This window comes from Kogia breviceps, chromosome 11, assembly GCF_026419965.1.
Source record: "Kogia breviceps isolate mKogBre1 chromosome 11, mKogBre1 haplotype 1, whole genome shotgun sequence".
In the NCBI taxonomy this organism is placed as follows: Eukaryota; Metazoa; Chordata; class Mammalia; order Artiodactyla; family Physeteridae; genus Kogia; species Kogia breviceps.
Window position 1 is genome coordinate 85,223,718 of NC_081320.1, and position 27,637 is coordinate 85,251,354.

Here is a 27,637-nt window from a genome sequence, read left to right on the forward strand (position 1 = left end):
AGTCCGCCTGCCGATGCAGGGGACGCAGGTTCGTGCCCCGGTCCGGGAAGATCCCACATGCCGCAGAGCGGCTGGGCCCGTGAGCCATGGCCGCTGAGCCTGCGCGTCCGGAGCCTACGCTCCGCAATGGGAGAGGCCACAACAGTGAGAGGCCCACGTACCACAAAAAAAAAAAAAAAAAAAAAAAAAAAAAAAAAAAAACTATACTTAAGTTAAAAAAACACGGCGGAGAGATAAATTGGGAGACTGGGATTGACATATACACACTACCATATATAAAATAGATAACTAATAAGGACCTACTGTATAGCACAGGGAACTCTTCTCAATACTCTGTAATAATCTATATGGGTAAAGAATCTAAGAAAAGAGTGGATATATGTATAACTGATTCACTTTGCTATACAGCAAAAACTAACACAACATTTTAAGTCAACTATATGCCAATAAATTTTTTTAAAAACCACATAGGAAGAATGGGGCATAAGAAATATCTGAAGTGATAACAGCCTAGAATTTCCCCCCAAATAATGAAAGACATCAAACCACAGATACAAGAATCTCACTGAACCCGAAGTAGGATAAAACAAAAAGAAAGGGGAAAAAAAACACCTACACACATCACAGACTAGCTAATGAAAACCAAAGACAAAGAGAAAATCTTGAAAGTACCCAAGAAAAAAGAAACATCACATACATAGGAACAAAGACAAGAATTACAGTAGACTTCTCATTGAAAAATGAAATATTTTTAAAAAATCATAATTATGAAAATATATATATCACTGTCTCAAGAAACAGTTTTTAAATTCGAAGAGGTTCCATATTTTCTATTATACTAACCATTACCTGCTCCTTTTACAAAATTCACTTTCTATGTAGTTTGTAGGCAGTTTAATCCACTCATTTGGAGTCATAAAGTGCCTTGAATTAGAAATTCCTGGAAATCTGGAATGCAGTTTGGCCTTCTCAACCTCTTTAAATTCTTTCATTGTAAATATTTTGCCTGTAGGAAGATGAGCAACCTAAATTAGTATCCTTAAATGCAACTCCCATTGCTCTTGGGTTATGAAACCACATAACAATTAGAAACTAAGTACCAGTCTCACACTGAAGAAGAATTCTTTTTCCATCGTCTTTGTCATATTGTGCCTTTTTCAAAGGGTCACGAAATGGTGGGATGGTAACCTACAAGAAAAACACTTCTTTGAGGACTAGGTTGCAGCTCTTTTTCAGTCTATTCTAAGCATCCATGTATGGCTCTTATGCCAGAAGAATCAAGATTACAGCATCTACAAACTAACAGCAATCTAATTATTATATATATTTAATACATTACAAAGAGATGGTGGCACTCCAATACATCTCCTAGCAAGACCATTCAGCCAAAGAAGCATGGTTAGCTCTTGTTTTAATAGCCTTTTCAGATCACTGTGGATATTCTTTTTAGATATCAATACTATACCCAAACTCAACAAGCGGCAGCTTCTTAAAGGTCAGTTATGATGCAGAATCTGAAACCATATCAATGAATTATTCAGACTCTGCTACATTAAAATCCATTGGTCCATCTTGAACTTGAACTCTGAATGAATCTTTTATCCATATCATGAATTGGTTGTTTAGAGAAAATTAGATCACTGAGTTATGTGAGGTCTTCCAAATGTTAATACATTTCATTATACAATAATCACATTCATTAATATCATCACCAGTTTCATCAGTAAAGTCTTTGAGTACTGGAACACTGTCACACATGATGGTCAGTATGATATTTCAAAAATTCAAATTTTTGTTTGAAAGTTCACATTTTATCATTGGCAACAAATACCGTCAGTTGTTTTTCTTGAAGTGACAGACTCATTTCATTAATTTTCCAGATGTCTACCAAACACCCAAGACTTAATAAACATAGTCTGTAAGTCATTCTTTCAAGTAAAAATGATGTTCCATGAAAAACAAATCAGCCAGTTCAGCTCACAATTCAAACAATCATACTGTATTTCAGTATGCAGAAATGCTCTTTGCATACCTCCCATTTCATCACACAGAATATTAAAAAGATGTGTAGAAAAGACCAAGACTTGGAGGGAAGGGATGAATTAGGAGTTTGGAAGTAGCAGATACAAACTACTACATAGAGTAAAACAAATAAACAACAAGGTCCTATTGTATAGCACAGAGAATTACATTCAATATCTTGTAATAAATTATAATGGAAAAGAATCTGAAAAACTAAAAAACCAAATCACTTTGCTGTACACCAGGAACTAACATAACATTGTAAATCAACTATACTTCAATTTAAAAAGGGAGGAGTAAGACTTAATAAAATTAATAATATTTTTACTGTTTGATCAAGGACATTAAGTGAAATTGAATTTTTTTTTTTTACTGTTGAGTGCATGACAGTGAAGAATATGAGTACAGTACCAGTATAATTTGGTAACACTGACTTAAGTAGTTCTAAGGTACTAGCAGTTTTACCCAACACTGCTTTTGTACCATCAGTGCAAATGTCAACACAATGAAAAAGGCAAATAAAAGTTGGCACTATTATGAAAAGTTTTGGCCTAATGGACCCCCTAGAAGGGTTTTGGGGCTGTCAAAGCTCTATGTATCTCACTTTGAGAACTGCTGCTATAACCTCAAAGGGCTCAGCTTACCTTAAGAGGTCACCTATCAGCTTCATTTAGAGTGGCAACGTGGTGAAAGAACAGAATGGAATTCTGGTATCCAAAAGATCTGGTTTCAGGCTTCCCTAGTGGTGCAGTGGTTGAGAATCCGCCTGCCAATGCAGGGGACACAGGTTCGAGCCCTGGTCCGGGAAGATCCCACATGCCGTGGAGCAACTAAGCCCATGTGCCACAACTACTAAGCCTGCGCTCTGGAGCCTGCGAGCCACAACTACTGAAGCCCGCATGCCTAGAGCCCATGCTCCGTGACAAGAGAAGCCACTGCAATGAGAAGCCTGCACACCACAATGAAGAGTAGCCTCCACCGCAACGAGAGAAAGCCCGCGCTCAGCAACGAAGACACAACACAGCCAAAAATTAAATAAATAAATAATTTTATTTTTTTAAAAAAGATCTGGTTTCATAATCCCAATTCTAACCCTTATCAGGTATGCTACTAGTTAGTATGTCTAAGGATCTAACTCTAAACTCTCAGTTTAACTCTGACCTATAAAAATAGGGACAATAGCACATACACACACCCCAATTTGGGGAAAAACTTAAAAGACCTGCTTTGCCCTGCAACTACCAGCAGTTTAAAATGTCTATGATTCAAGGTAGGTTTTTCGTTTTATTTTCTTTAATAATATCCACTATTAGCAAAAGTGTGGAAAAAATAGATTCTCAGGAGGAGATACAAATTTATATACCCATTCTGGAGGACAATTTCGTGATAGGAATTAAAATTATGCATAATTTTTAACCCAGCAGTTCTACTTCTAGCAATTTACTCAAAGGAAAAAATTAATAAATAAATACTTACAGGGATGTTCATCATAATGTCATTTATAACAACAGGTCAAAAACAATCTACAGGGCTTCCCTGGTGGTGCAGTGGTTGAGGGTCCGCCTGCCGATGCAGGGGACACAGGTTCGCGCCCCGGTCTGGGAAGATCCCACATGCTGCAGAGCGGCTGGGCCCGTGAGCCATGGCCACTGAGCCTGCGCGTCCGGAGCCTGTGCTCCGCAACAGGAGAGGTCACAGCAGTGAGAGGCCCGCATATGGCAAAAAAAAAAAAAAAACAATCTACAGGTTCAAAATAAGGAATATTTTTTTTTAAAAAAAGATGGTATAGCAAATAGTATATGTGTTTAGAAACATACTCGTACTCTGCTATTTACAGCTGTGTAACCTTGGACAAGTAACTTAACCTACCTATGCCTCACTTGCCTTATTTGTAAACTAGCAGTGAATGCTGAAATAAAGTAAAAAGAAACCTTAACATTTGGTTAAGCCCTCAGTGCAAGTTAGCTATTAATAACAGAATACCATGCATTGATTACAATTGTATATTTACATTTATTGACAAAGAAAGAAAGCAAATCATAAACAACTGAGAAAAGAAAGATTTTAAAACCTAATGTGTGGTATGATCCCATTCTTGTTAAATAAAAAGGTGTACATATACTTACACATAGAAAGAAGTCTTTTTAAAAAACTGAAGTATACTTGGTTTACAATTAGAAAGAAGTCTTGAAAAATATACAGAAAAATGTTCATGAGTTCATTCTGGGTAATGGAATTGTGAGTGGTCTCTTATTCTTTATTTTAAAATTGATTTTCTCATTTATATATCATAAAAATATATTACTTTTGTAACAAATTTAAAAGTCTATGAAATTTTTTAACATTATCTATCACCCAATTATTATACAATATTTTCAAATTTTACAGAGGCTTAATTTACTTTGGACTTTGGCTTTTATGTTCCTTTCTAAGATATGGAGCTGGGACATGATTCTTAAGATTTTACTGCATTCGTTGGAAATCACTAAAGGACTACTTATATATTAGGACTGCTCAAAAAAACAAACCACATAATACCAAAGTTAAAATTAGAAATCTACCTTCAGAAAATTCGGGTCCTCTTTGTTCATGTAAAAAGGATCATATTCTTTTGGATCATAATGCTCTATAAATGCATTTCCCTATAGAAAGGAAATAAAAACACACACAAGAACAAGAAGTCCATAATTAATTTTGAGCATAACAGGACTCGAGTCAAACACACAGTTCCTCTCTTATGCTTTGAAATGGCATCAGTGACAAATGCAAAAAGGAAGGGAAAACCAAATTGGAAATTAAATTTAATGTATCTAAGTAAGAAATATTATAGTGAAAGAAGGAATCTACTTAAAATTTGCAAGATTTTAATAAAGGATGTTGGAACACTAAAAGATACAGGAATTTGTTTTTATATACTTAATATTCAAACATCTCAGATCTCTTAAAAATGCCAGGAGAACAGAAATATTTTATAGTTTTGTAAATAATCAAGTTCCAGAATAAAAAACAAAAAAAACATATATCTTGAACCTAGAGTCCAATTTTTTTTAATTGGTATATAAAATTAACAATTACATAGGAGAAATAAAGCTTATTCTAATGTACACATTTAAATCCAGACCTAACCCTTTCCCTCCATCCTTTCCACATGCCCTGGATTTAAGAATAGTATGTGCTATAATAGAGTACAGATTACACATATACACAATTGGGAAGGGCAGGCTGTTTGGATGATTATAAATAAAGATAACTATAGTTTTTAAAGCAAATGAAAAAAGTAACAAATGATCTCTTAGTACCTTTTTATTTATGTATTTTAAAAAACCATCTAATTCCTCTTGTCTCCTTTTTTTAATCTTCTTATGTGAAGTAACATTTTCTATAATTTTCTTCTGGAGAGGATCTGCCACATGATCAACCCATCTTTTATATAATATCTCTTTTCTTCTTGCATTTAAGAAGTCATGATGCTTTAAATACTTACTTAGTTCCTAGTAAACAGTGATAGGAAAGACAAATATATTATCTTAAAGTTTTCTTGTTCCAAAATTTAAACTTAGTTTATATTCATAAGGATAACCCACAAAAATCATCCATTAATTAAATCATTTGGTTGGCTTCTGTGTGACACACACAATACTGGAAACAAAGAATACATGAATAAATTAGATAACATGCCTGCTCTCCCTGGAAGACAGACTACAAAACAAATCTACAAAACAACAGGAGGAGGGACCATGTAGCAAGAGATATATGGGGTTCAAACAAATACTAGTATACCAGTGTTCACTGCATCATTACTCACAATAGCCAAGAGGTGGAAACAACTCCAGTGTTCATCAACAGATGAAGGTATAAACAAAATGTGGTATATATGTATAATGGAATATTATACAACCATAAAAGGAGTGAAGTTCTGACACATGCTACAACATGGATGAACCTTAAAAGCAATATGCTAAGTGAAATATGACAGACACAAAAGGATAAATATTGTAGGATTCCACTTATATGAAATGTCCAGAATAGGCAAATTCATAGAGACAGAAAATAAATTAGATGTTACCAGAGGCTGCGGAAGGAGAGGTGGGAAGTTACTACTTAATGAGTACAAAGTTTTGGTTGGGGTGATGAAAAAGGTTTAGAAATACATAGTGGTTATGGTTGCTCAACACATAAATGTAATTAATGTCACTGAACTGTATACTCAAAAATGGTTAAAAAGCAAATTTTATGTTATATATATTTTACAATAGAAAAATAATTAAAATTTTTTAAAGATTTCCAAATTGGTAGACATTTGGGATGGGCCTTAAAGAACAGAGTTATCTAGGAAGAGAAGGAATGACACAGAATGAGGAAGAAGAATATTCTATGGAGGAATTCCCTGGCGGTCCAGTCATTAGGACTCCACACCTTCACTGCCGAGGGGCCGAGTTCAATCCCTGGTCAGAGAACTAAGATCCCACAAGCTGCACAGCGCAGCCAAAAAAGAAAAAGAATATTCTATGGGGAAAAAAAAAGAACAGTAGCACACCTGGTAAAAATGACACGTAGCCTGCAAAGAAAATGCCTAAATTAGGCTATAAACTAAATCATTCTCACCAAAACTTCTCATATACCTTTCATCTAGCGAATGAAATCATGTGGTTACTAGGATCAACAACATGAAATTTAAAATGAAAAAAATAAAATAATAAAAACCCTGTAATCTTCTCCAGGTGATATCCCTCCCTAACTTCAAGTCACAGCACATTTCAACCATTCTCAATGAACAGGTTCCTTTCCTTTTTAAACAACTCTAAAGAAAATCCTTAAAAACAAAAATAGGCTACCCACTCCAGTGTTTAGTACACTTCACACAGACATTCATCTTATCTTATAATTAAGCCCATCCTGCTACAGTTAAAGCCTTGTTCTTACTTATGTATACCTGAGTAATAATTGGTCAGTGTGTTCCAGTAACAGCTCTTAAAGCTTTTAAGAATACATAGTGACTCCACAGAAGCCCCACTAACATGAAGGAACAAGTGAGTAGGAGGAAACTCTTATAAGGTATCTATAAAAGAGTCGTCACAAAGTATAGGAAAAGAGGAACTATATTAAAGCAACCTCAGAGTTCTTTTAAGTTCAATCCTAAAGGCTATTGAGTGTTTTAATCGTTTTCTATATTTTCTAAAATTTTTATAATGACAATGTACTACATCTGAAATGGAAAAACAAAATTTAATTTTTAATTGAGACACATTCTGCAGCCAATTCTTACCTTAATTATATAATTTTCTCTGTATAATATTGATTGAATAGCTGCATCAATATCTTCTTTAGCTAATGCCTAAAATGACAGAATGACATTTTGATCAATCTGAGAAGAAGATATAACAATTATAAATATATATATGCACCCAACATAGGAGCACCTCAATATATAAGACAACTGCTAACAGCTATAAAAGAGGAAATTGACAGTAACACAATAATAGTGGGGGACTTAAACACCTCACTTACACCAATGGACAGATCATCCAAACAAAAAATTAATAAGGAAATAAAAGCTTTAAATGACACAACAGGCCAGACAGATTTAATTGATATTTATAGGACATTCCATCCAAACACAGCAGATTACACTTTCTTCTCAGGTGCACACAGAACATTCTCTAGGATAGATCACATCTTGGGTCACAAATCAAGCCTTAGTAAATTTAAGAAAACTGAAATAATATCAAGCATCTTTTCTGACCACAATGCTATGAGATTAGAAATCAATTATAAGGAAAAAAAATGTAAAATACACAAACTCATGGAGGCTAAACAATACCTTACTAAATAACCAAGAGATCACTGAAGAAATTAAAGAGGAAATCAAAAAATACCTAGAGACAAATGACAATGAAAACATGACAATCCAAAACCTATGGGATGCAGCAAAAGCAGTTCTAAGAGGGAAGTTTATAGCAAAACAATCCTACCTCAAGAAACAACAAACATCTCAAATAAACCATCTAACCTTACACCTATAGGAACTAGAGAAAGAAAAACAAATCCCGAAGTTAGGAGAAGGAAAGAAATAATAAAGATCACAGCTGAAATAAATGAAATAGAAACAAAGAAAACAATAGCAAAGATCAATAAAACTAAAAGCTGGTTCTTTGAGAAGATAAACAAAATTGATAAACCATTAGCCAGACTCATCAAGAAAAAGAGGGAGAGCACTCAAAGCAATAAAATTAGAAATGAAAAAGGAGAAGTTACAACAGACACTGCAGAAATATAAACCATCCTAACAGACTACTACAAGCATCTCTATGCCAATAAAATGGACAACCTGGAAGAAATGGACAAATTCTTAGAAAGGTATATCCTTCCAAGACTGAACCAGGAAGAAATAGAAAATATGAACAGACCAATCACAAGTAATGAAATTGAAACTGTGATTAAAAATCTTCCAACAAACAAAAGTCCAGGACTGGATGGCTTCACAGGTGAATTCTATCAAACATTTAGAGAAGAGTTAACACCCATCCTTCTCAAACTCTTCCAAAAAACCGCAGAGGAAGGAACACTCCCAAACTCATTCTATGAGGCCACCATCACCCTGATACCAAAAACAGACAAAAATACTACAAAAAGGGCTTCCCTGGTGGCGCAGTGGTTGAGAGTCCACCTGCCGATGCAGGGGACAAGGGTTCGTGCCCTGGTCCGGGAAGATCCCACACGCCACGGAGCGGCTAGGCCCATGAGCCATGGCCGCTGAGCCTGCGCGTCCGGAGCCTGTGCTCCGCAGCGGGAGAGGCCACAACAGTGAGAGGCCCGCATAACGCCAAAAAAAAAAAAAAATACTACAAAAAAAGAAAATTACAGACCAATATGACTCATGAATATAGATGTAAAAACCCTCAACAAAATACTAGCAAACAGAATTCAACAACACATTAAAAGGATCATACACCATGATCAAGTGGGATTTATCCCAGGGATGCAAGGATTCTTCAATATACGCAAATCAATCAATGTGATACACCATATTAACAAATTGAAGAATAAAAACCATATGATCATCTCAATAGATGCAGAAAAAGCTTCTGACAAAATTCAACACCCATTTATGATAAAAGCTCTCCAAAAAGTGGGCAGAGGGAACCTACCTCAACATAATGAAGACCATATACGACAAACCCACAGCAAACATCATTCGCAATACTGAAAAACTGAAAGCATTTCCTCTAAGATCAGGAACAAGACAAGAATGTCCACTCCCGTCACTATTATTCAACATAGTCTTGGAAGTCCTAGCCACGGCAATCAGAGAAGAAAAAGAAATAAAACAAATACAAATTGGAAAAGAGGAAGTAAAACTGTCACTGTTTGCAGATGACATGATACTATACATAGAGGATCCTAAAGATGCCACCAGAAAACTACTAGAGCTAATCAACAAATGTGGTAAAGTTGCAGGACACAAAATTAATGCACAGAAATCTCTTGCATTCCTATACACTAATGATGAAAAATCTAAAAGAGAAATTAAGGAAACACTCCCATTTACCATTGCAACAAAAAGAATAAAACACTTAAAAATAAACCTACCTAGGGAGACAAAAGACCTGTATGCAGAAAACTGTAAGACACTGATGAAAGAAATTAAAGATGATACAAACAAATGGAGCAATATACCATGTTCTTGGACTGGAAGAATCAATGTTGTGAAAATGACTATACTACCCAAAGCAATCTACAGATTCAATGCAATCCTTATCAAATTACCAATGGCATTTTTTACAGAAATAGAACAAAAAATCTTAAAATCTGTATGGAGACACAAAAGACCCCAAATAGCCAAAGTGGTCTTGAGGGGAAAAAAAGGAGCTGACTTCAGACTATACTACAAAGCTACACTAATCAAGACACTATGGTACAGGCACAAAAACAGAAATACAGATCAATGGAACAGGATAGAAAGCCCAGAGTTAAACCCACACACCTATGGTCAACTAATCTATGACAAAGGAGGCAAGGATATACAATGGAGTGAAGACAGTCTCTTCAATAAGTGGTGCTGGGAAAACTGGACAGCTACATGTAAAACAATGAAATTAGAAAACTCCCTAACATCATACACAAAAATAAACTCAAAATGGATTAGAGACCTAAATGTAAGACTGGACACTATAAAACTCTTGGAGGAAAGCACAGGAAGCACACTCTTTGACATAAATCACAGCAAGATCTTTTGGGGGGGCTTCCCTGGTGGCACAGTGGTTGAGAGTCTGCCTGCCAATGCAGGGGACATGGGTTCGAGCCCTGGTCTGGGAAGATCCCACATGCCACGGAGCAACTGGGCCCATGAGCCACAATTACTGAGCCTGTGCATCTGGAGCCTGTGCTCCTCAACAAGAGAGGCCGCGATAGTGAGAGGCCCGCACACCACGATGAAGAGTGGCCCCTGCTTGCCGCAACTGGAGAAAGCCCTCGCACAGAAATGAAGACCCAACACAGCCATAAATGATAAATAAATAAAATAAAGATCTTTTTTGATCCAGCTCCTAGAATAATGGAAATAAAAACAAGAATAAACAAATGGGACCTAATGAAACTTAAAAGCTTTTGCACAGCAAAGGAAACTACAAACAAGATGAAAAGGCAACACTCAGAATGGGAGAAAATATTTGCAAACAAATCAACGGACAAAGGATTAATCTCCAAAATATATAAACAGCTCATGCAGCTCAATATTAAGAAAACAAACAACCCAATCCAAAAATGGGCAGAAGACCTAAATAGACATTTCTCCAAAGAAGACATACAGATGGCCAAGAAGCACATGAAAAGCTGCTCAACATCACTAATTATTAGAGAAATGCAAATTAAAACTACAATGAGGTATCACCTCACACCAGTTAGAATGGGCATCATCAGAAAATCTACAAACAACAAACGCTGGGGAGGGTGTGGAGAAAAGGGAACCCTCTTGCACTGTTGGTGGGAATGTAAACTGATACAGCCACTATGGAGAACAATATGGAAGTTCTTTAAAAAACTAAAAATAGAATTACCACATGACCCACCAATCCCACTACTGGGTATATACCCAAAGAAAACCATAATTTATAAAGACACATGCACCCCAATGGTCACTGCAGCACTATTTACAATAGCCAGGACATGGAAGCAACCTAAACGCCCAGAGACAGACGAATGGATAAAGAAGATGTGGTATATATATACAATGGAATATTACTCAGTCATAAAAAGGAACGAATTGAGTCATTTGTAGAGACGTGGATGGATCTAGAGACTGTCATACAGAGTGAAGTAAGTCAGAAAGAGACAAACATCATATATTAACACATATATGTGGAACCTAGAAAAATGGTACAGATGAACCGGTTTGCAGGGCAGAAATAGAGATACAGATGTAGAGAACAAACGTATGGACACCAAGGGGGGGAAAGTGGTGGTGGTGGTGGTGGTGGTGGTGGGATGAATTGGGAGATTGGGATTGACATGTATATACTAATATGTATAAAATGGATGATTAATAAGAAACTGCTGTATAAAAAAAATTAAGTTCAAAAAAATAATTTAAAAAAATAAAAATAAAATATAAGAAAAATAAAATAAACTATAGTGATAAAAAGCAGGCCGGGAGGGGGCACTCACAAAGGGACACAATGAAGAAACTTTGGGAGTACTGGATATGTTCACTGTCTCGACTGCAGTGATGGTTTCATGTTTGAATACATAGCTAGGAATTTATCAAACTGTACACTTTAAATACATGCAGTTTATTGTATATCAAGTATACCTTAATAAAGCTGTGTAGAAAAAAATCAAAAAACAAAACCACAACATATATAAATTTGGGTGATGCAGTTAAAGCAGTGCTTCAAGAGAAACTTTATAACTGTTATACTAGAAAAGGTATATAACCAATGCTAAACTAGAAAATGCAAAGCAAAGTAAACACAAGGTTAATATAAAGAAAGGGATAATAAAGAATAGAATAGAAAACACAGAGAATAATATATTTAGCACAGGCCACTTGTCAATGCAACCACCCAAATATAAACTTCAGAATGCCACTACTACTGTACCTCCATGAAGGAAAGTGGCTGGGGCTCCAGCCATTCGTTTGAGCTCTTAAGCCTGGGAAGTCTGTCAGTTATCACATCATTGTCTGAACTTTTCATTGTGGTCACAAATAACAGAGCCCCTAGAAAAACTAAAAAATTAGCTTGCTTAGTAACGAGAATTCAGATTTATTCTCTCTTCTATTTGATTAATAATCACTATTCGTGGCCGTGAACGGACGTGGAACGGATTCTGAACTTTAGACACCCACGCTTTCCCTAAGGAGAGGGGCCTTCACCCAGGCCTCTGCTGGTGTCTTCCGAGCCAGCCTCCTTTAAGCAGGGGAGCTCTCTCCAGACCCACCCGCCGTCCCGTAGAATCCCAGGCTTCCCACAACGTGGCCCAATGGAGCCGGTGTGGCAATTCTCAGCCTGGCTTCTAAGAGACGCATCCGCAGTTTTCGGAGTGGGCAGAGTTGCAGCCTTCTGGCTCCTGAAGCACACCCAGGATGGGTTTCTTAGAGAAGGAAGGAAGGGCTTTTGAACCCAATTAGCTTGTCTTCAAGCTCTGAGAGGCCCCAACCGCCACCTCCAGCCCCTCAGCCCCGTCCAGCCCGTGCCTGAGGGAGAAGCACCCACGACCCCGCCCCTTCCCTCCTACCCCGCTGGCAAGGTGCGTGTGGCCTCCGCCCGGCCTGGAGGAAAAGCTGCCAGCCGCGACACGTACCTCAGCTCCCCTCCCTCGACTAGCAGGGCCTTCGGTTCTCTGGCACCACGACAGGGCCGCGCCCGACAGCCCACGGCGCCTAAGTCGTCGGCTGCGGCGGGAGAGTGAGCCCGTCCCACCTGAGGCCCAGTCAGCTCGAGCCCGTCGCCTCGGTAGATTAAGAACGTTTCGCGTCCAGAGATTCGGTCGAAGCACCCCGCGACCCCTCCGCCGCGGCGGACAAGGAGCCCGCGCACCGCCGAGGCGGCTGGAGGAGTCCGAATTCCGCGGGACCGCCCGGTCCGGAGACTCGGCCGTTGCGTCCCTGAGCCCCGCGCAAGTGCGCTACCGCAGACCCGTCTGGCTGAGAAGAAACCAGAAAAGTCGTAGCTCCGGCGCCCGAGGGCTGGTCGTGGTCTGCTGTCGGAGCCGTAGCGCTTTTCGCTGACGGGCAGCTGCCGCAGCCAATAGCTGGGCTCGTCGCTCTCTCGCCCCGCCTCCCCCCGCGTCCGTTGACCGCAGCGTGCGATTCAAGCCAGCCTTTGGTTGAGTGTTGGGCTCCTTCCCGAGAGGCAGGGGGCTTCTCCTGGTCTGGCCGGCCGCGATCCCCCAAACCCTCTGCCCCTCCTGTGCGTCTCCACAGCCAACCAGACTGGACATTAACACACCCTCCCTCGCCCTCAGTAACTCCGCTCCAGGGAAGCCCCGTGGGCCAAATCGCCGCGAAGGGAGTGGCCGGCTAGGGGCTCCTGCCCTTAGGATCCCTTGGAATGACGAGTGTTTGTGGAGTTTGTCCCGATGAGGAGGGCCCAAGAAGACTTGGGAACTTGTGCGGAAAATGTCGCTTTAAGTGCCTTAAGGTGTTTTTAGTCCCCTGGGGTATTGATTAGTGTCCATAGTTGGTACTGATGTTGGTCAGCGGGAAAGGAACGTGAGGACTCATGACCAGTATATCTCATTTAGTCTTGTTTACTTCAGGAGTTCTCTATTTCATCAGGTTTTTTTATTTTTTTAGTTTTAATCCTAGGTGATTCTGATGCAAACCATTGACACAGATAGAAAATTACGAGCTGTGATTTTCCAAACTCATAACCCTCTCTGTGAACTGATTTTCTATGATTCTGTTTTCCTCTTGAGTATTGGTGGGCACTGGCTGATGGAACTCCATTTTCACCCTTCATCTTTTCAAAGTGCACATGCTGATATTAAAGCTGTCCAGGGTGTCTTAGGGACATTTGTATTCACAGGGCCTTTAAAAGCTAGCCAGAGCAGATCGTTTCAACTGCAGTTCCCTTTTTCAGGGCTGAGGGAGCATGAGCCATTTGCAGAACTTGCTGTTAGATACACTCCTGGGAACAAAGCATGTAGACGGTGCAGCCCTCATCAAACTCCAGGAGCAGAGCCTATGTGTAGCATCACCTGGATTTAGTGTAAGAAAAAAACAGGTTTGGGCATAAGAGTTTAAATCTTTTTCTGTATAGGCCATAGACAGTACGTAAAAGAATGGGAGTGACTATGTTGCAATAAAACTTTATGAACACTGAAATGTGAATTTCATGTAATTTTTTTTTTTTTTTTTTGCGGTAGGCGGGCCTCTCACTGCCGTGGCCTCTCCCGTTGCGGAGCACAGACTCCGGACGCGCAGGCTCAGCGGCCATGGCTCACGGGCCTAGCCGCTCCGCGGCATGTGGGATCTTCCCGGACCGGGGCACGAACCCGTGTCCCCTGCATCAGCAGGTGGGCTCTCAACCACTGCGCCACCAGGGAAGCCCGTGTAATTTTTACATATCACAAAATATTATTATTTTGATTTTTTTCCAACTACTTAAAAATGTAAAAACCATTCTTCGTTTGCAGGCCTACAAAAACTGGTAGTGGGACAAATTTGGCCAGCCCACCATAGGTTGCCAACTTCTAGTCTATTTAACCTCCGCAGGTAATGCCCAGTGATGTCCAAACACTTGTGAATGGATTTGCCAAGAACCCTTTGAGAACCAGAAGAGAAGGATTGTATTTCAAGGAGAAGGACTACAAATGTGTCCGGGCAGACGACTATTCTCTTTATGCTAAGAGTGTGAGTGTTCAAGATTTGAAGACAACTTTGTAAAAACCTTAAGAAAAGAATTTGACTCCAATTTTCAGTGCCTCTCCTGATACCATCTTTAAAACAGACTAAGCCTGTTACTGCAATGGCAATGTTTGAGATAGCAGTCTAGTGCCAGGAAGGCACATGTAAAAGAAAGTACTAACAGAGAGCCTAGTTTTGAGAAATGCTCATTCCAGAATTTATCAACTGAACCTTGCCTGAACTGTCTCTCTCCACTGCAATTATCCCTCATACTCTACATTCTCCTTCTTTAAAAAACAAAGTGATATTACTCTTGTGCTTAAAACGTCTGGTGGTTCACTGTTGCCTATAAGGAATTAAGAGGATGACAGTCATATTTCTGGATGCCCTATATTATGGGTTAGGCACACTTCACCCACATTATAAACTAAGTAGCCTCATTTACAGATGAGGAAACTGAGGCTTAACTAGGTTAAATAACTCTTCCATAGTCATACAGCAGAAAATGGAGGTGCTGGGATTCAAGCCCAGAGCTATTTAATTCCAAAATGTATTTCCTTTCCATGACATCTGTTGTTCTCACTGGGATAGGGGTATATTACAATCAATTCTGGAGCTTTTTTCAGAATACACATGCTGTTATTACAACAGTCTAAAACTTTTTGACAACAAAATTAGTGAAAAAGAGTGGAGAGTCCAAAAACAAACATAATGAATATGGAAGTCAGGAAACGGTGAAAAATGTGGCTGGCACGTAACTTCTTGTCCTGTAATTAGAACCAAGAGAAGGGCATTCTGTTTTATTTTTATCCAGGAAAACACTGGTGTGGTTGTTGTGAAGACCCAGCTGTATCTTCTGGTGGCAACTTACACTGAGGGCATGTATCCTAGTGTCTGTGTGGAAGCCACAGAGAAATTGGGTAAGTTTGTTCCCAACGCCTGCCTTTGTTCCCTGTGGTAGTCAAGTCTGACTGCAAGTAACCCAATCAAACCAGCTAGGGTAGAAAGGAGGAATTTATTGAAAGGGTACCGGGGTTACTTATATAACCGGTGAAAGGACAGAGTGCAGCTAAGCCACAAGGAAAATGGATTCCAGGGACTGGAACACTGCTAGTACTCTTCTCTAGTCTCTACTCCTAAGAGGGTCAGCTTTGTTCCATCCCATTGCAGACTGCCTCCTTTCCTGGTGGTGTCATGGTCAAGCCTTGCATCCTATCTCTTTAATTTCTTTTAGAACCCTGACCTGACAAGTCTTAGATCATATAGTTTACCCTTATATCAGTCAGCTGGCGTTAGGAGGTGGGAAGGGCAGGGTAAAAAAGCAGAGATGTAGTTGTTGGGGGCCATCCTCTATAAAAGGATTTTCTGGGCTTCCCTGGTGGCGCAGTGGTTGAGAATCCGCCTGCCGATGCAGGAGACACGGGTTCGTGCCCTGGTCCGGGAAGATCCCACATGCCGCGGAGCAACTAAGCCCGTGAGCCATGGCCGCTGAGCCTGTGCGTCCGGAACCTGTGCTCCGCAACGGGACAGGCCACAGCAGTGAGAGGCCCGCATACCGCAAAAAAAAAAAAAAAAAAAAAAAAAGGATTTTCTACAGAAAAAGAAATTACTGTGAGCCAGGCTTATTGGTGTCTGCTGCATTCCCCTTCCATGTCTCTACATTTTTAAATAAAGATCTAATGTAGAACTAACTGGGAAGTTATATCTATGAGAGTTGAGCTTAATAAATGATAAATTGGTGCTTCCCTGGTGGCGCAGTGGTTGAGAGTCCACCTGCTGATGCAGGGGACGCGGGTTCGTGCCCCGGTCCGGGAAGATCCCACATGCCACGGAGCGGCTGGGCCCGCAAGCCATGGCCACTGAGCCTGCGCGTCCGGAGCCTGTGCTCCGCAACGAGAGAGGCCGCAACAGTGAGAGTCCCACGTACTGCAAAAAAATAAATAAATAAAAATAAAAATAAAATAAATAAATGATAAATTGTATCTGTGTTTAGATTTTTAATCTAAATTTAAATTTCTTTTTTTTAGCAGTTTTAGTAGTCACTTTAAAAATATATATTTATTTATTTGGCTGCACCAGGTCTTAGTTGCAGCAGGCAGGCTCCTTAGTTGTGGCATGCGAACTCTTAGTTGCAGAAAGCATGTGGCATCTGGTTCCCTGACCAGGGATCGAACCCAGGCCCCCTGCATTGGGAGCACAGAGTCTTATCCACTGTACCACCAGGGAAGTCCCCTAAATTTAAATTTCTAAAAAAAAGTTTTTGTCTTTTGTTGGAGTTGCTTGAACACTCCTTTGAGATAGTAGAATCCTCTAGCTAGTGAGGAAAGCAGCCAATCTTTCATTCTTTCAACGAATTCTCAGTGACGACCTACATGTATGGGCACTGCACTATCCTAATAAACTAGGAAATCAAAGCTGGTTAAGATAGTCTCTGCCTTCCATGCTTCTATGTGATACGTGCTGCCCTATCTGCCTGAAATATCTTCCCTTTCTGTCCCTGCCCTTTCACATCCAGTTGGCAAATTCCTAATCACCATTGAAAACCCAAATCAGATCTTGGGCTTCTCTCTACTGTGCTATGTATTTTATGCATACCTTTATTATTACTGACATTAGAGTCCTTTGTTTACCTTGATTGTGAGCCCCTAGAAGGCAAGAATTTCGTCTTAATCCAGTCCCTAAAACAGTGTCTAATGATGAGTAGGAAATTAATGCATGTTTGATAAACAAATAAATGAATGACCTCTGCCTAGCAGAATCTGGGAGGGCTCCAGACAGCTGAATCTTTTTTCTTTTTTGATTAATTTTTATTGGAGTATAGTTGCTTTACAATGTTGTGTTGGTTTCTACTGTACAGCAAGGTGAATCAGCTATACGTATACATATATCCCCGCTTTTTTGGATTTCCTTCCCATTTAGGTCACCACAGAGCATTAAGTAGAGTTCCCTGTGCCATACAGTAGGTTCTCATTAGTTATCTATTTTATACATAGTATCAATAGTGTATATATGTCAATCCCAGTCTCCCAATTCCTCCCACTCCCTCCTTTCCCCCTTCATACCCATAGTTAGTTCTCTACATCTGTGTCTCTATTTCTGCTTTGCAAATAAGATCATCTATACCATTTTTCAGACAGCTGAATCTTAAAGGATTAATTGAGAAATTAACTACCATCACAGAAACTACACCCACACAAAATGTATATAAGTACAGACCTTCACAGTTATCATAAATAGTTCCCTGGCATGGATTGTCATAAACCATGCTACACAGCTGGCAATGAGGTATTCTAGGAGCAAACAGGACTGAGCGTAGGCAAGACACAACTTAGGAAGCACCTTAACAGGAGGGGTGAACTCCAACATGGGAGGAACAGACAATTACAACCACCGAGGATCTTTCCTGAGCAGGTGTCAGGATTTAAGGGAGGTTCAGTTTCAGCAGGGTAGGGCAGGAGCAGGAGGACAGAACGAGACTTGTACATCTGGGCTAATTATCAAATTAAAGCTATCCAGAAAAGGAAGCCAGGAAAATGAGCAATTAGGTTCTAAAGAGGCCAGACTATCCTATCAGCTGTGGCCCAGGGCTAATTCCCCAGGTATCCTGTGGAGAAGACCAGAGAAGTTGCCTGACCACTGTAATGTAGATTCTGTGGCTGGCACTAAAGGGTGCTTAGGGCCACAAGAGACTCCAAAGAATGTGTGTTATTTAGAAGGACAGGGCTGACATCATTCCACTAAGATCTCACTACTCTGGGAAGGGATAGGCTATCCTGGAAGTGACTGAATGCTCATGAGGGATGGATGAGGCTGATAGCCACTCAGGAGCCAGTTACTTATCTCATGTCTCAATTTTTTTTAATATCTTTTATATCTTTTTTTAATATCTTTTAAAAATTATTTATATATATATATATATATATATATATATATATATATATATATACACACACACATATATCTCCCCTAATAGACAATGAACTCCTTGAAGTCAGGGATTGGGTCTTAACTATCCAGTCATCCTTGTATCCCCAAGTACTTAACACAGTGCCTAGTACATGGTAGTTATGAACATTTATGGAATAAATGAATGAATCATATTGTGATAATGTACTGTTCATAAGTAATAACCATATTGTTTTCTTTCAGGAGAATATCTAAGAAGAAAAGGAAATTAAGTCATCAGAGGACTATGAAAGACAGCTTTTATGATTTTAGAAGAAAACTATAGATCCTAAAGAAAAAGTAATACCTTGTATTGTGGTTGAAAAATACTAGGCAGAAGATACTGAAAAGGAAGAATGAGTTAAGGAAGCAATTTTTCTTATTTCAAGAGATCCTCTTCTTTAATTGGAATTACTTAGTCCACTTTATTTGTTCCTTTTTTTTTTTTTTTTTTTTTTTTTTTTTTTTTTAGTGTTTGTCATTGGCATGAATATGAGGCATTGATAGTTTCACAGGGCGTATCTGTTGAGAGACTCCTCCATGAGTCTCTGTATTCCCACACATCTTGTTGGGTATGCCAAGAATACAAGGCCCTAACCACTCTTCATGCAGACCATTTCAGGGTTATGTTGCAGGAAGCAACCTTGAAAAATGAACTGATGTCTCCCTTCAGAACCAAGAGCAAGCTTGCTTACTGCTCGCTCTGAAAGAGGTAGATTCCCTGAACTCAGTGTTCCTGTCCTAGAATGCAGCTCACTGCATGTGTGGCATCTATCATCTACCCACATCACCCCTGTGGGACCTGGGGAAAAGGGGAACCAATGTAAAGACCACCCAGCAACAGGCCACTCATCAAGGTGTCTGAGGGACATTCCGCACTCCCCACCATCTGCAGGCATCTGATTTTGTTGAGCACTGGAAAGGTCTTCTCAAAAATCAACTCAAAAAGATTTCTGACTCCACCTCCCTCACTTCCTCCTAGTCCACACAACTTAGTGTGGTCAGTGAACACAACCTTCCCCAGAAAGGGTTCATCTCCTCTTGGTCACCTCCTGGGTGATGATCAGAACGGTGAGGGTAGAGAGTATATATAACCTATTTTGAAAATTCAGGGTTCTACCCTGATCATTCCTGGCCATGGTGCATCTTTCTTTCTCCTAATAGCAACCCCAGGCCAGTCTGCTTGTACAGCCTCTGAGTGTCCCTAGGGAGGGAACACCAGAGGCCACTGGCATTTCTTGACATTATCATGCAGTTTTCTGAATTCCAAAAGCATGCTATCTGAGGCAAAGTGTCTTTTGTTAATGTTTATAAAATTCTCCCATTTTCAGGTTTTGTATAACAGCCTTTCAAGGAGCTTACCTCCAATACAATCCTTTTCTGAGCTTGGGTGCCAAGAACTGTTACAGATTTGTTCTGGGTGGTCAAGCTGACCACTAGTCCGCTCATTCAGTTATCTGTTCAGCTGCTTGATTCTTTTCTGAGTTAGAGGTAAAAGTATTTAAAATTTATTTATTTAGCATTCGTTGAGTAGCCTACTGTGTGCTAGGTACTGTTGATACAAAAGTAGATAATATATACACCCCACCACAGATAGGATTACAATTTAGTGAAGAAAATTTATAAATGAGTCACATTACCATGTGATAAATTCTGTAACAGATATAAAAAAAAGAACTGTAAAGTACAAAGCCTAAAGCAATCAACTGTGCATTCAGGAGCCTGAAAATGTGTTTGAAGTAAATCTGGAAGAATAAGTAAGTATAGAAGAGAGCAAAAAGCATTCCAGGTTTAAGGAATAGCATATGCAAGTTCCTGTTGTGTGAAAAGAATAGTGAGAAGTTCAGTGTGGCTGGAAAATAGTATGTATGAGAGAATGATAAATGAAAGTGGGAAGATGGGTGGGGCCAAAGGAGAAAAGGCTACTTTCTTCATGGTAACTCAAAGGACATCAAGCAGTGCTGTGGTATAAACAGTACTTATATGAAACTTTTATAATTTTGGTTGCAAAAGTAATATACACTTATAAAAACACGTGAGAAAATAAGTTACTCATAATTTCACATTAAATGAAAACAACCGTTGATAGTTTTTGTTATTTTCTTCCAGTCTTTTTTCAGTGCACATAATATATACATGGTTTTTTATAAATCTATAGTTTTATTAAGACAAAAACTGACGGTGTTGGTATGAAGTTTTACATGTACACAAAAGTTTTCACAGAAACCTAACACACATGCCTAAAAAGATTTTACAACGGAGTTCTAGATGCAGGTCTAAATGATGTCAAGAACTGATGGATCGGGCTTCCCTGGTGGCACAGTGGTTGAGAATCCGCCTGCCGATGCAGGAGACACGGGTTCGTGCCAGGGTCCGGGAAGATCCCACATGCCGTGGAGCGGCTGGGCCCGTGAGCCATGGCCTCTGAGCCTGCGCATCCGGAGCCTGTGCTCCGCAACGGGAGAGGCCACAACAGTGAGAGGCCCGCGTACCACAAAAAAAAAAAAAAAAAAGAACTGATGGATCTCATGATTCAAGACAGCATTTGGGGTTTTAGTTAATTCTTAGGATTAAAAAAATTTGTTTTGTTTTAAAGCGAACCACTGCCTCAGTATGCAAATTTAATCTTCTCCTGAGACCAGGGCTTCAGAAATCATTCAACTCTTGAAGTGACTCAGTGAACTTGTGCTGTCAGTGACCGAACCCTGTCACTAATGGTTTCAAAGTTCAGAAAACAGAGGCTCCAAGAGTTTTCCACCCTAAGAGCACCAGCCCTTGTCTTTGCCTACTCTCCCATCTCCTATACCACCCTCTGCCCTTCCCCAAATACTTCAGCCAGTGGCTTGGATGGAGAAGCTGATATTTATAACTTCAAAATCAGAAAAGAAAGGGTCTTCTTGTCAATTTCAAGAATTAGCACCTCTAAGAATGACCTGCCTGTGTATACATTCCAATAAGACTTTTCCTCCTCAACCAGTTTCCATCCCCCAGTAACTTAACTGGGAAGTTAAGAAGTTACCAAAGCTTAATGCTTTTTGGGAACAGCATTAAGCTCAGGCAGGGAACACCTTGGCTTCTAAGTTTCAGGCATTCACAGCTTTTAAACAGTCTCTCACAGTCCTCATTTAGGTTGCCAATGATATTTTTTGAAAGGATGAAATATTCTGGACACAGAACCAAATCATCATTAGTTGTTCTTCCCTTTGTTTCACCATTTCCCCCCAACAGGCCCCAAATTTTAACAAAAATGATCCTAACCCATCTCCCTTTTTTCCCACCCCATCCCTCCCACCCCAAATAATACACCAGAAATAGCCAAAAACTACATACATGCTACGCTGTAAAAATGCAGAGTTAACACTATTGGGAAGAAGGCTGTGGGTTGTGGAGATGCTCTTTGAAGATCTACAGTATCTTTTGCTCTCCCACATCCCATTCTGCAAGTTTTGTCCTTCATAGAAGGCCCTCTGCTTTTCTCAGCAAAGTTCAGAATGGGTTGCCTTGAAACACTGACCCTCCTTCCCCTCCACTGGGATGGGTGTGCAAACTATACAGCATGGAGCAGCTTTAAAGCACTTGGGCTGCTGTAGGGCACAGAAACTATACTGGCTCTTCAAAGGACATCTTCTCAATCCCCCTCTATGGTGTCAAGACAAGTAGAACTCCTTCTTTCCCCACTTGAAACCCACAGTCAGATGTGACAGGGGCTGGTACTGAGGAGGGTTAATTCTTGTCATCTTTTTTGTCATCATCCTCCGAGGGGTAGGAATGCCACGTCAGCCTTTCCTCATAGGAGGATATGACAACCTGTGGGCACTTGACATTGGCTTCCTTGTCAGGGTTCAGGTCAGCATCATCAGAGTTTTTCCATTTCATCAGGAACATGAGTTCTCCACTGGAGTCTGTAGCTCCAATAATCTGCTCCGATTCCAAACCCCCGGCAAAGCCTCATGGTTTTTCTGACTCTTCTTTCTTCTTTGGTTTGTTCTCCTCCCCCTTATCTTCCGAATGAGAATCAGCTTTGCGCTTGCCTCCCTCTGATTTATCTGTCTCGTGTGCTGTTTTCTGTGACGGCAGGAACTCAGCAATGAGGTCGGGGCAATCCAGGTTTTCTTCTGGCTCCCATGTGTCGTCCACATCTGAGAACCCCTTCCACTTTAGGAGGTACTCACTTTGCCCTTTACCACTTGACGGTCGAGAACTTTTTCCACCACATCTTCTTCCTCTTCTTCTAGCACCTCTGCCACCTTCTTCTTGTTTTGTTTTTTCCCCACAGTGCCCGCCAGCTTTCTGGTATAAAGGGTGACGCCGCTCAGAGCAGCACCCACGAGCCCGAGAGGAATCGGTGCCGCGCTACTGGCGCGTCTTGTCGGGCCGGCCAGGGGAGTGGCGACCACAATATATACATTTTAACCTAACCTAAATCATTAACACAGATGGTTGACAACCCACCCTGTTCATATAGCATAATGTCATAAAATCTTGTATTTCATTTAAAATTGCTTAGAAAATATTTTAATCATTGCATATCACATAGTATTCCTCTTTGTTATTTATGTTATATCCACTTTTTCACTTTATAAATAACACTGCAGTTTACAACTTTTACATAATTCTTTGTGTCTCTGATTATTTCCTTAGGTCTGGAAGTGGAGTTTCAGGGTCAGAGTATGAGCAACTTTACAGCTCTCTGTAGTTTTGTTGTTGTTGTTTTGTTAACAGAGAAGTTTTACACCATGGTTAATAAGAGGCAGGGTTTTTGTGGGGGTAGGTGGGCAGAGAGGGAGTTATATGTAATTCAGCTGTTAACTCATCAGTTTCCTGTGCTTGTGGGATTGGGTCTGAGGCAATCTTACCGAGTGCCTCAGTAAATGAGAAAGAGGAAATGCAGTCAGTTGAACTGGCTGAGTCAGAGACCAGAGAGGCAGGTTACTATTTGAATCCAGATAGTGCTAAATCATGGTGACATTGGAAAGTTGCTCCTGTACGATATAGAGATACTCATGAGGTTTGCAGGACAAGCCAGGAAACATTTGGGGACTTCTACATACAACTCCAAAGGTGTCCAGGCATGCCAAGGCCCAGAGCTAAACAGAAGGCTTGGGCGAATGCTTCAGGCTAAAGTCACACTATATTATCAAAGCAGGGTGGACTAGAGCAGAGACATGCAAAGAATAGCACTCAGGCCCACAAGACTAGAACATCTGAACATGCTGATGCGTGTAGAAGGGAGATGTAACCATAAAAAGTGGAAGCTGGTCAGCCAGGGAAGCCTAGATAAGGAGTCATGGGAGCAAAGGCTAGTTGGGCCATTCCAGGCGGGAGGATGTTTGAGCAAACAATTCAAGTTGTCTGGTATTTTCTAGCAGCAGCTTTCTGACAGCAACTGGGTGTCCTACAATTCAATCCCATTTTGACACTAACTACCTGGAGTTAGTGCAGACCCTACAGGTTAAGGGGCTCAGCCCCATAAGACTGCCTTCACCTCAGAAGCCAGCCATAACTCCCAGGTCCTCAGGTTACCCACACTTCTGACTTGGCTACAAATTTGGGGGTTCCCTTGACCATCCCCCCTTCAGGTTTGATAATTTCCTAGAATGACTCAGAGAACTTAAGTGCCATACTTATGATTACAGTTTTATTATAAAGGATACAACTCAGGAGCAGTCAAATGTAAGAAATGCTTAGGGCATGGTACCGGAGGTGGGGAATGGGCTCAGAGCTTCCATGCTCTGGTGCACCACCCTCTCAGTACATCATTGTGTTCACCAACTAGGTAGCTCTCCAAACCTCATTGTTCCAGGGTTTTTATATGGTGGTTTCATTAGTGGGCATGAATAATTAAGTCAGTGGCCACCTGATTGAACTTAGTCTCCAGTCCCTCTCCCCTCCCCAGAGATCAGGAGTTGAGGCTGAAAATTTCAACCCTCTAAGACTACTGACTAGCCCCCATTCTAAAGATATCCAGCCCCTCATTAGCATGAATAACAAAAGACAGTCCTATCATTCACAAAATTCCAAGAGTTTCAGAACTCTGTGCCAGGAACCAGGGACAAAGGCTAAATATATTTTATTATATCACTTCTGATCTTAATGGCAAGGTTGTACCAGGCATAGAGGTGGATATATCCTGCTGTCTTAGCCAGATTAAGTTTTAAACATTCAGTTCATCTCAATCATCCCACCTTGTCCAGAATCTTCGCTCACCATTTGGCTTTCCATGTAGATCTACCTATAGATTTGGGGGTCAGACCTCTTGCCAATGATTTCTCCTTTTAAATTAGCACATTGACATCTGAATGTTACAACTTAGTTATGTGGACTGTACACCTACTCTCCACATGCTGACAAGCTGGGGTTTTGAGCCTACAAGGCAGAAGGTCTGACCCTGGATCACAGTGATCTCTAAAGTACTGAAGCCCATCATGAAGCCTCTTGGCTACTTACCAGCATTTCCCAGTCACACACACACACACACACACTGCACTGTTGGGTGCCTAGTGGGAGCCTTTTTCATAAACCTCATCAAGGCAAATGCCTCATTGTCTGGAACCCTCCTATGTAAGGCGGTCCAGTTGCTTCCTACAATTCTCACTACAAAGTTCCAGTTGGGCTTAGCTACTCAGGGAGACCCATAAAAGGGACCCTTTGATGGTAGCTACACAGTACCTGTGGAAGTGCCCGGGAGCAGGTGATCTTCTGAAACAGCGGGCTCCAAACCAGGGAAATGTGTCCTGGTAGTTCAGAAAGACTTTAAATGGCACATACAGGCATGAATGGACTTAAGGGGTTCATTTTTCCCAGATCTTCAACTTCCATATGTACTTTCCTAAAATTTATCTGTTGTGATTGAGCAGTAATGCCAGTTCTTCTCCTCCATCTCCCATCTCCAACCACCTTTCTCCCAGTATACAAAAGAAAGGCCTACTCTCATCCAGTCCCAATCTTACTGTGATACTTGGCTTGGAAGGTAAAAACTGCAGGGTGCCAAAGGAAAGTTCTCTATATTTTAAAATTTAATGACCTCTTCCATCCTCCAGTGTCAAAAATACATCATATGTGAAGAAGAGTCTCAAGAGAATATTGCAAAAAGAGCATCACTGAGAAATAGTGAAAATCTTTGTATCATAATTCAGCTAGGAGAGAAAGACTCCTGTCTTTATGTTTCTTAAAATTCAGAAGCAAGACAGTTTCAGTTTCATAAGGACATGAATTAATATGATTACTTGAGGGACTTCCCTGGTGGTCCAGTGGTTAAGACTTCGCCTTCTAATGAAGGGGGTGCAGGTTCGATCCCTGGTTGAGGAGCTAAGATCCCACATGCCTTGTGGCCAAAAAACCAAAAAAAAAAGATTACTTGAAAAATGAGAAATTTTTCTGATAGAAAGTAATTTGATTTGGCTGATTAGTTTAAAACAATGATGGCTGGCTTTGCCAATATGAATGTCACAGCTGTTTTTCATAAATGGGTCAAGTCTACAACTCCAAAATATTAATAAAAATGTATTTCGTTTTTTAATTAATTTTTTTGGAGTATAGTGATTTACAATGTTGTGTTAGTTTCTGCTGTACAGCAAAGTGAATCAGTTATACATATACAATTATCCACTCTTTTTTAGATTCTATTCCCATATAGGTCATTACAGAGTACTGAGTAGAGTTCCCTGTGCTATACAGTAGGTTCTTATTAGTTATCTATTTTATATATAGTAGTGTGTATATGTCAATCACAATCTCCCAATTTACCCCTCCCCTCCCCTAATAAAAATATATTTAAAGCACATGATAAGGTAAAAGGATTTGGTCCAAAAAGATTGTCTTAGCAAAAGGGTATTGGAATTAACACTTTTGTTATCCTCCTGAGTATATCAATTTAAACAAGGTGCCTCGGGGCTTCCCTGGTGGAGCAGTGGTTAAGAATCCGCCTGCCAATGCAGGGGACACGGGTTCGAGCCCTGGTCTGGGAAGATCCCACATGCTGGGGAGCAACAAAGCTAAGGGGCCACAACTACTGAGCCTGTGCTCTAGAGCCCGTGAGCCACAGCTACTGAAGCCTGCGCACCTAGAGTCCGTGCTCCACAACAAGAGAAGCCAACGCAATGAGGAGCCCACCCACGGCAACAAAGAGTGGACCCGCTCCCTGCAAATACAGAAAGCCCACACACAGCAACGAAGACACAACGCAGCCAAAAATAAATAAAATAAATTTATAAAATAAATAAATAAAAATAAAGTGCCTCTAAGTGGAAAAGTAGCAGAAATAATTAATAATCATTTGATAAATCTTTGCAAAGATTTGTTGGCATAATCGCAGAAGCTGAGAACCGGAATGACACTTATGACTGAGTAACTAATCCTCTACAGGTTGAGTGGTTTCCAAATCTTTGCTTTCAACAAAATTGAAGGAATACCTAATTAAGTTGCCAGCTAATAGATCACTGAAAATAGTTTTTGATGATAGATCATTATATGGTTTTTAATCATATAACTCAGAGGTATTCAAATAATTGGCTGACATTCCTATAATGAAATTTATTTCCCATCTAATTTATGCAAATTAGGTTTCTCAGAGCTTGTCCATAAAAATGAAAAACAGAAAGAAATTAACATTGAGCCCAGTCTCATTCTAGCAATAATTTATATTCATCCACAGATATAATAATTATTTGGAAAAATTCAGCTTCACCAACAGTCCAATAAAATTTTACTTTTTATGTTCAATAATTACTAATATTTAAAATAATACTTTTTTTTTTGCCGCACCATGTGGCTTATGGGATTTTAGTTCCCCAACCAGGGATTGAACCCAGGCCCTCGGCAGTG

General features: G+C 40.2%; 2 protein-coding genes and 1 pseudogene across 12 annotated transcripts in view; 1 reads left to right on the plus strand and 2 right to left on the minus strand.

Moving 5' to 3' along the window:
• The window catches only part of LOC131765531 (protein FAM228B), a 33,463-nt gene extending 20,333 nt beyond the window's left edge, over positions 1-13,130 (minus strand). For 8 of the 11 annotated variants that reach the window (XR_010835620.1, XM_067008027.1, XM_067008024.1 and 5 more), the window contains exons 1-7: positions 12,823-13,130; positions 12,120-12,247; positions 7,289-7,357; positions 5,322-5,513; positions 4,584-4,664; positions 1,101-1,188; positions 850-1,006 (exon numbers count right to left, since the gene is read on the minus strand). Coding sequence is in view for 9 of the 11 variants with exons in the window: in XM_067008027.1 (XP_066864128.1) it covers positions 850-1,006; positions 1,101-1,188; positions 4,584-4,664; positions 5,322-5,513; positions 7,289-7,357; positions 12,120-12,215 (683 nt within the window). In the remaining 2 variants the exon portion in view is untranslated. Of the gene's footprint in view, positions 1-843; positions 1,007-1,100; positions 1,189-4,583; positions 4,665-5,321; positions 5,514-7,288; positions 7,358-12,119; positions 12,248-12,822 lie in introns of all 11 variants that reach the window. The other 3 variants (XR_010835622.1, XM_067008031.1, XM_067008030.1) reach the window with 1 other exon arrangement.
• A 204-nt stretch (positions 13,131-13,334) lies between these two features.
• On the plus strand, positions 13,335-19,047 carry PFN4 (profilin family member 4). The gene is made up of 5 exons (XM_067008032.1): positions 13,335-13,346; positions 14,103-14,231; positions 14,738-14,875; positions 15,684-15,789; positions 19,019-19,047. The coding sequence occupies exons 2-5, from the start codon at positions 14,115-14,117 to the stop codon at positions 19,045-19,047; spliced, it is 390 nt and encodes a 129-aa protein (XP_066864133.1). The 5' UTR covers positions 13,335-13,346; positions 14,103-14,114.
• Positions 19,048-22,527: 3,480 nt separating this feature from the next.
• LOC131765541 (chromobox protein homolog 1 pseudogene) lies at positions 22,528-23,214 on the minus strand (annotated as a pseudogene).
• Between the last annotated feature and the right edge of the window lie 4,423 nt (positions 23,215-27,637).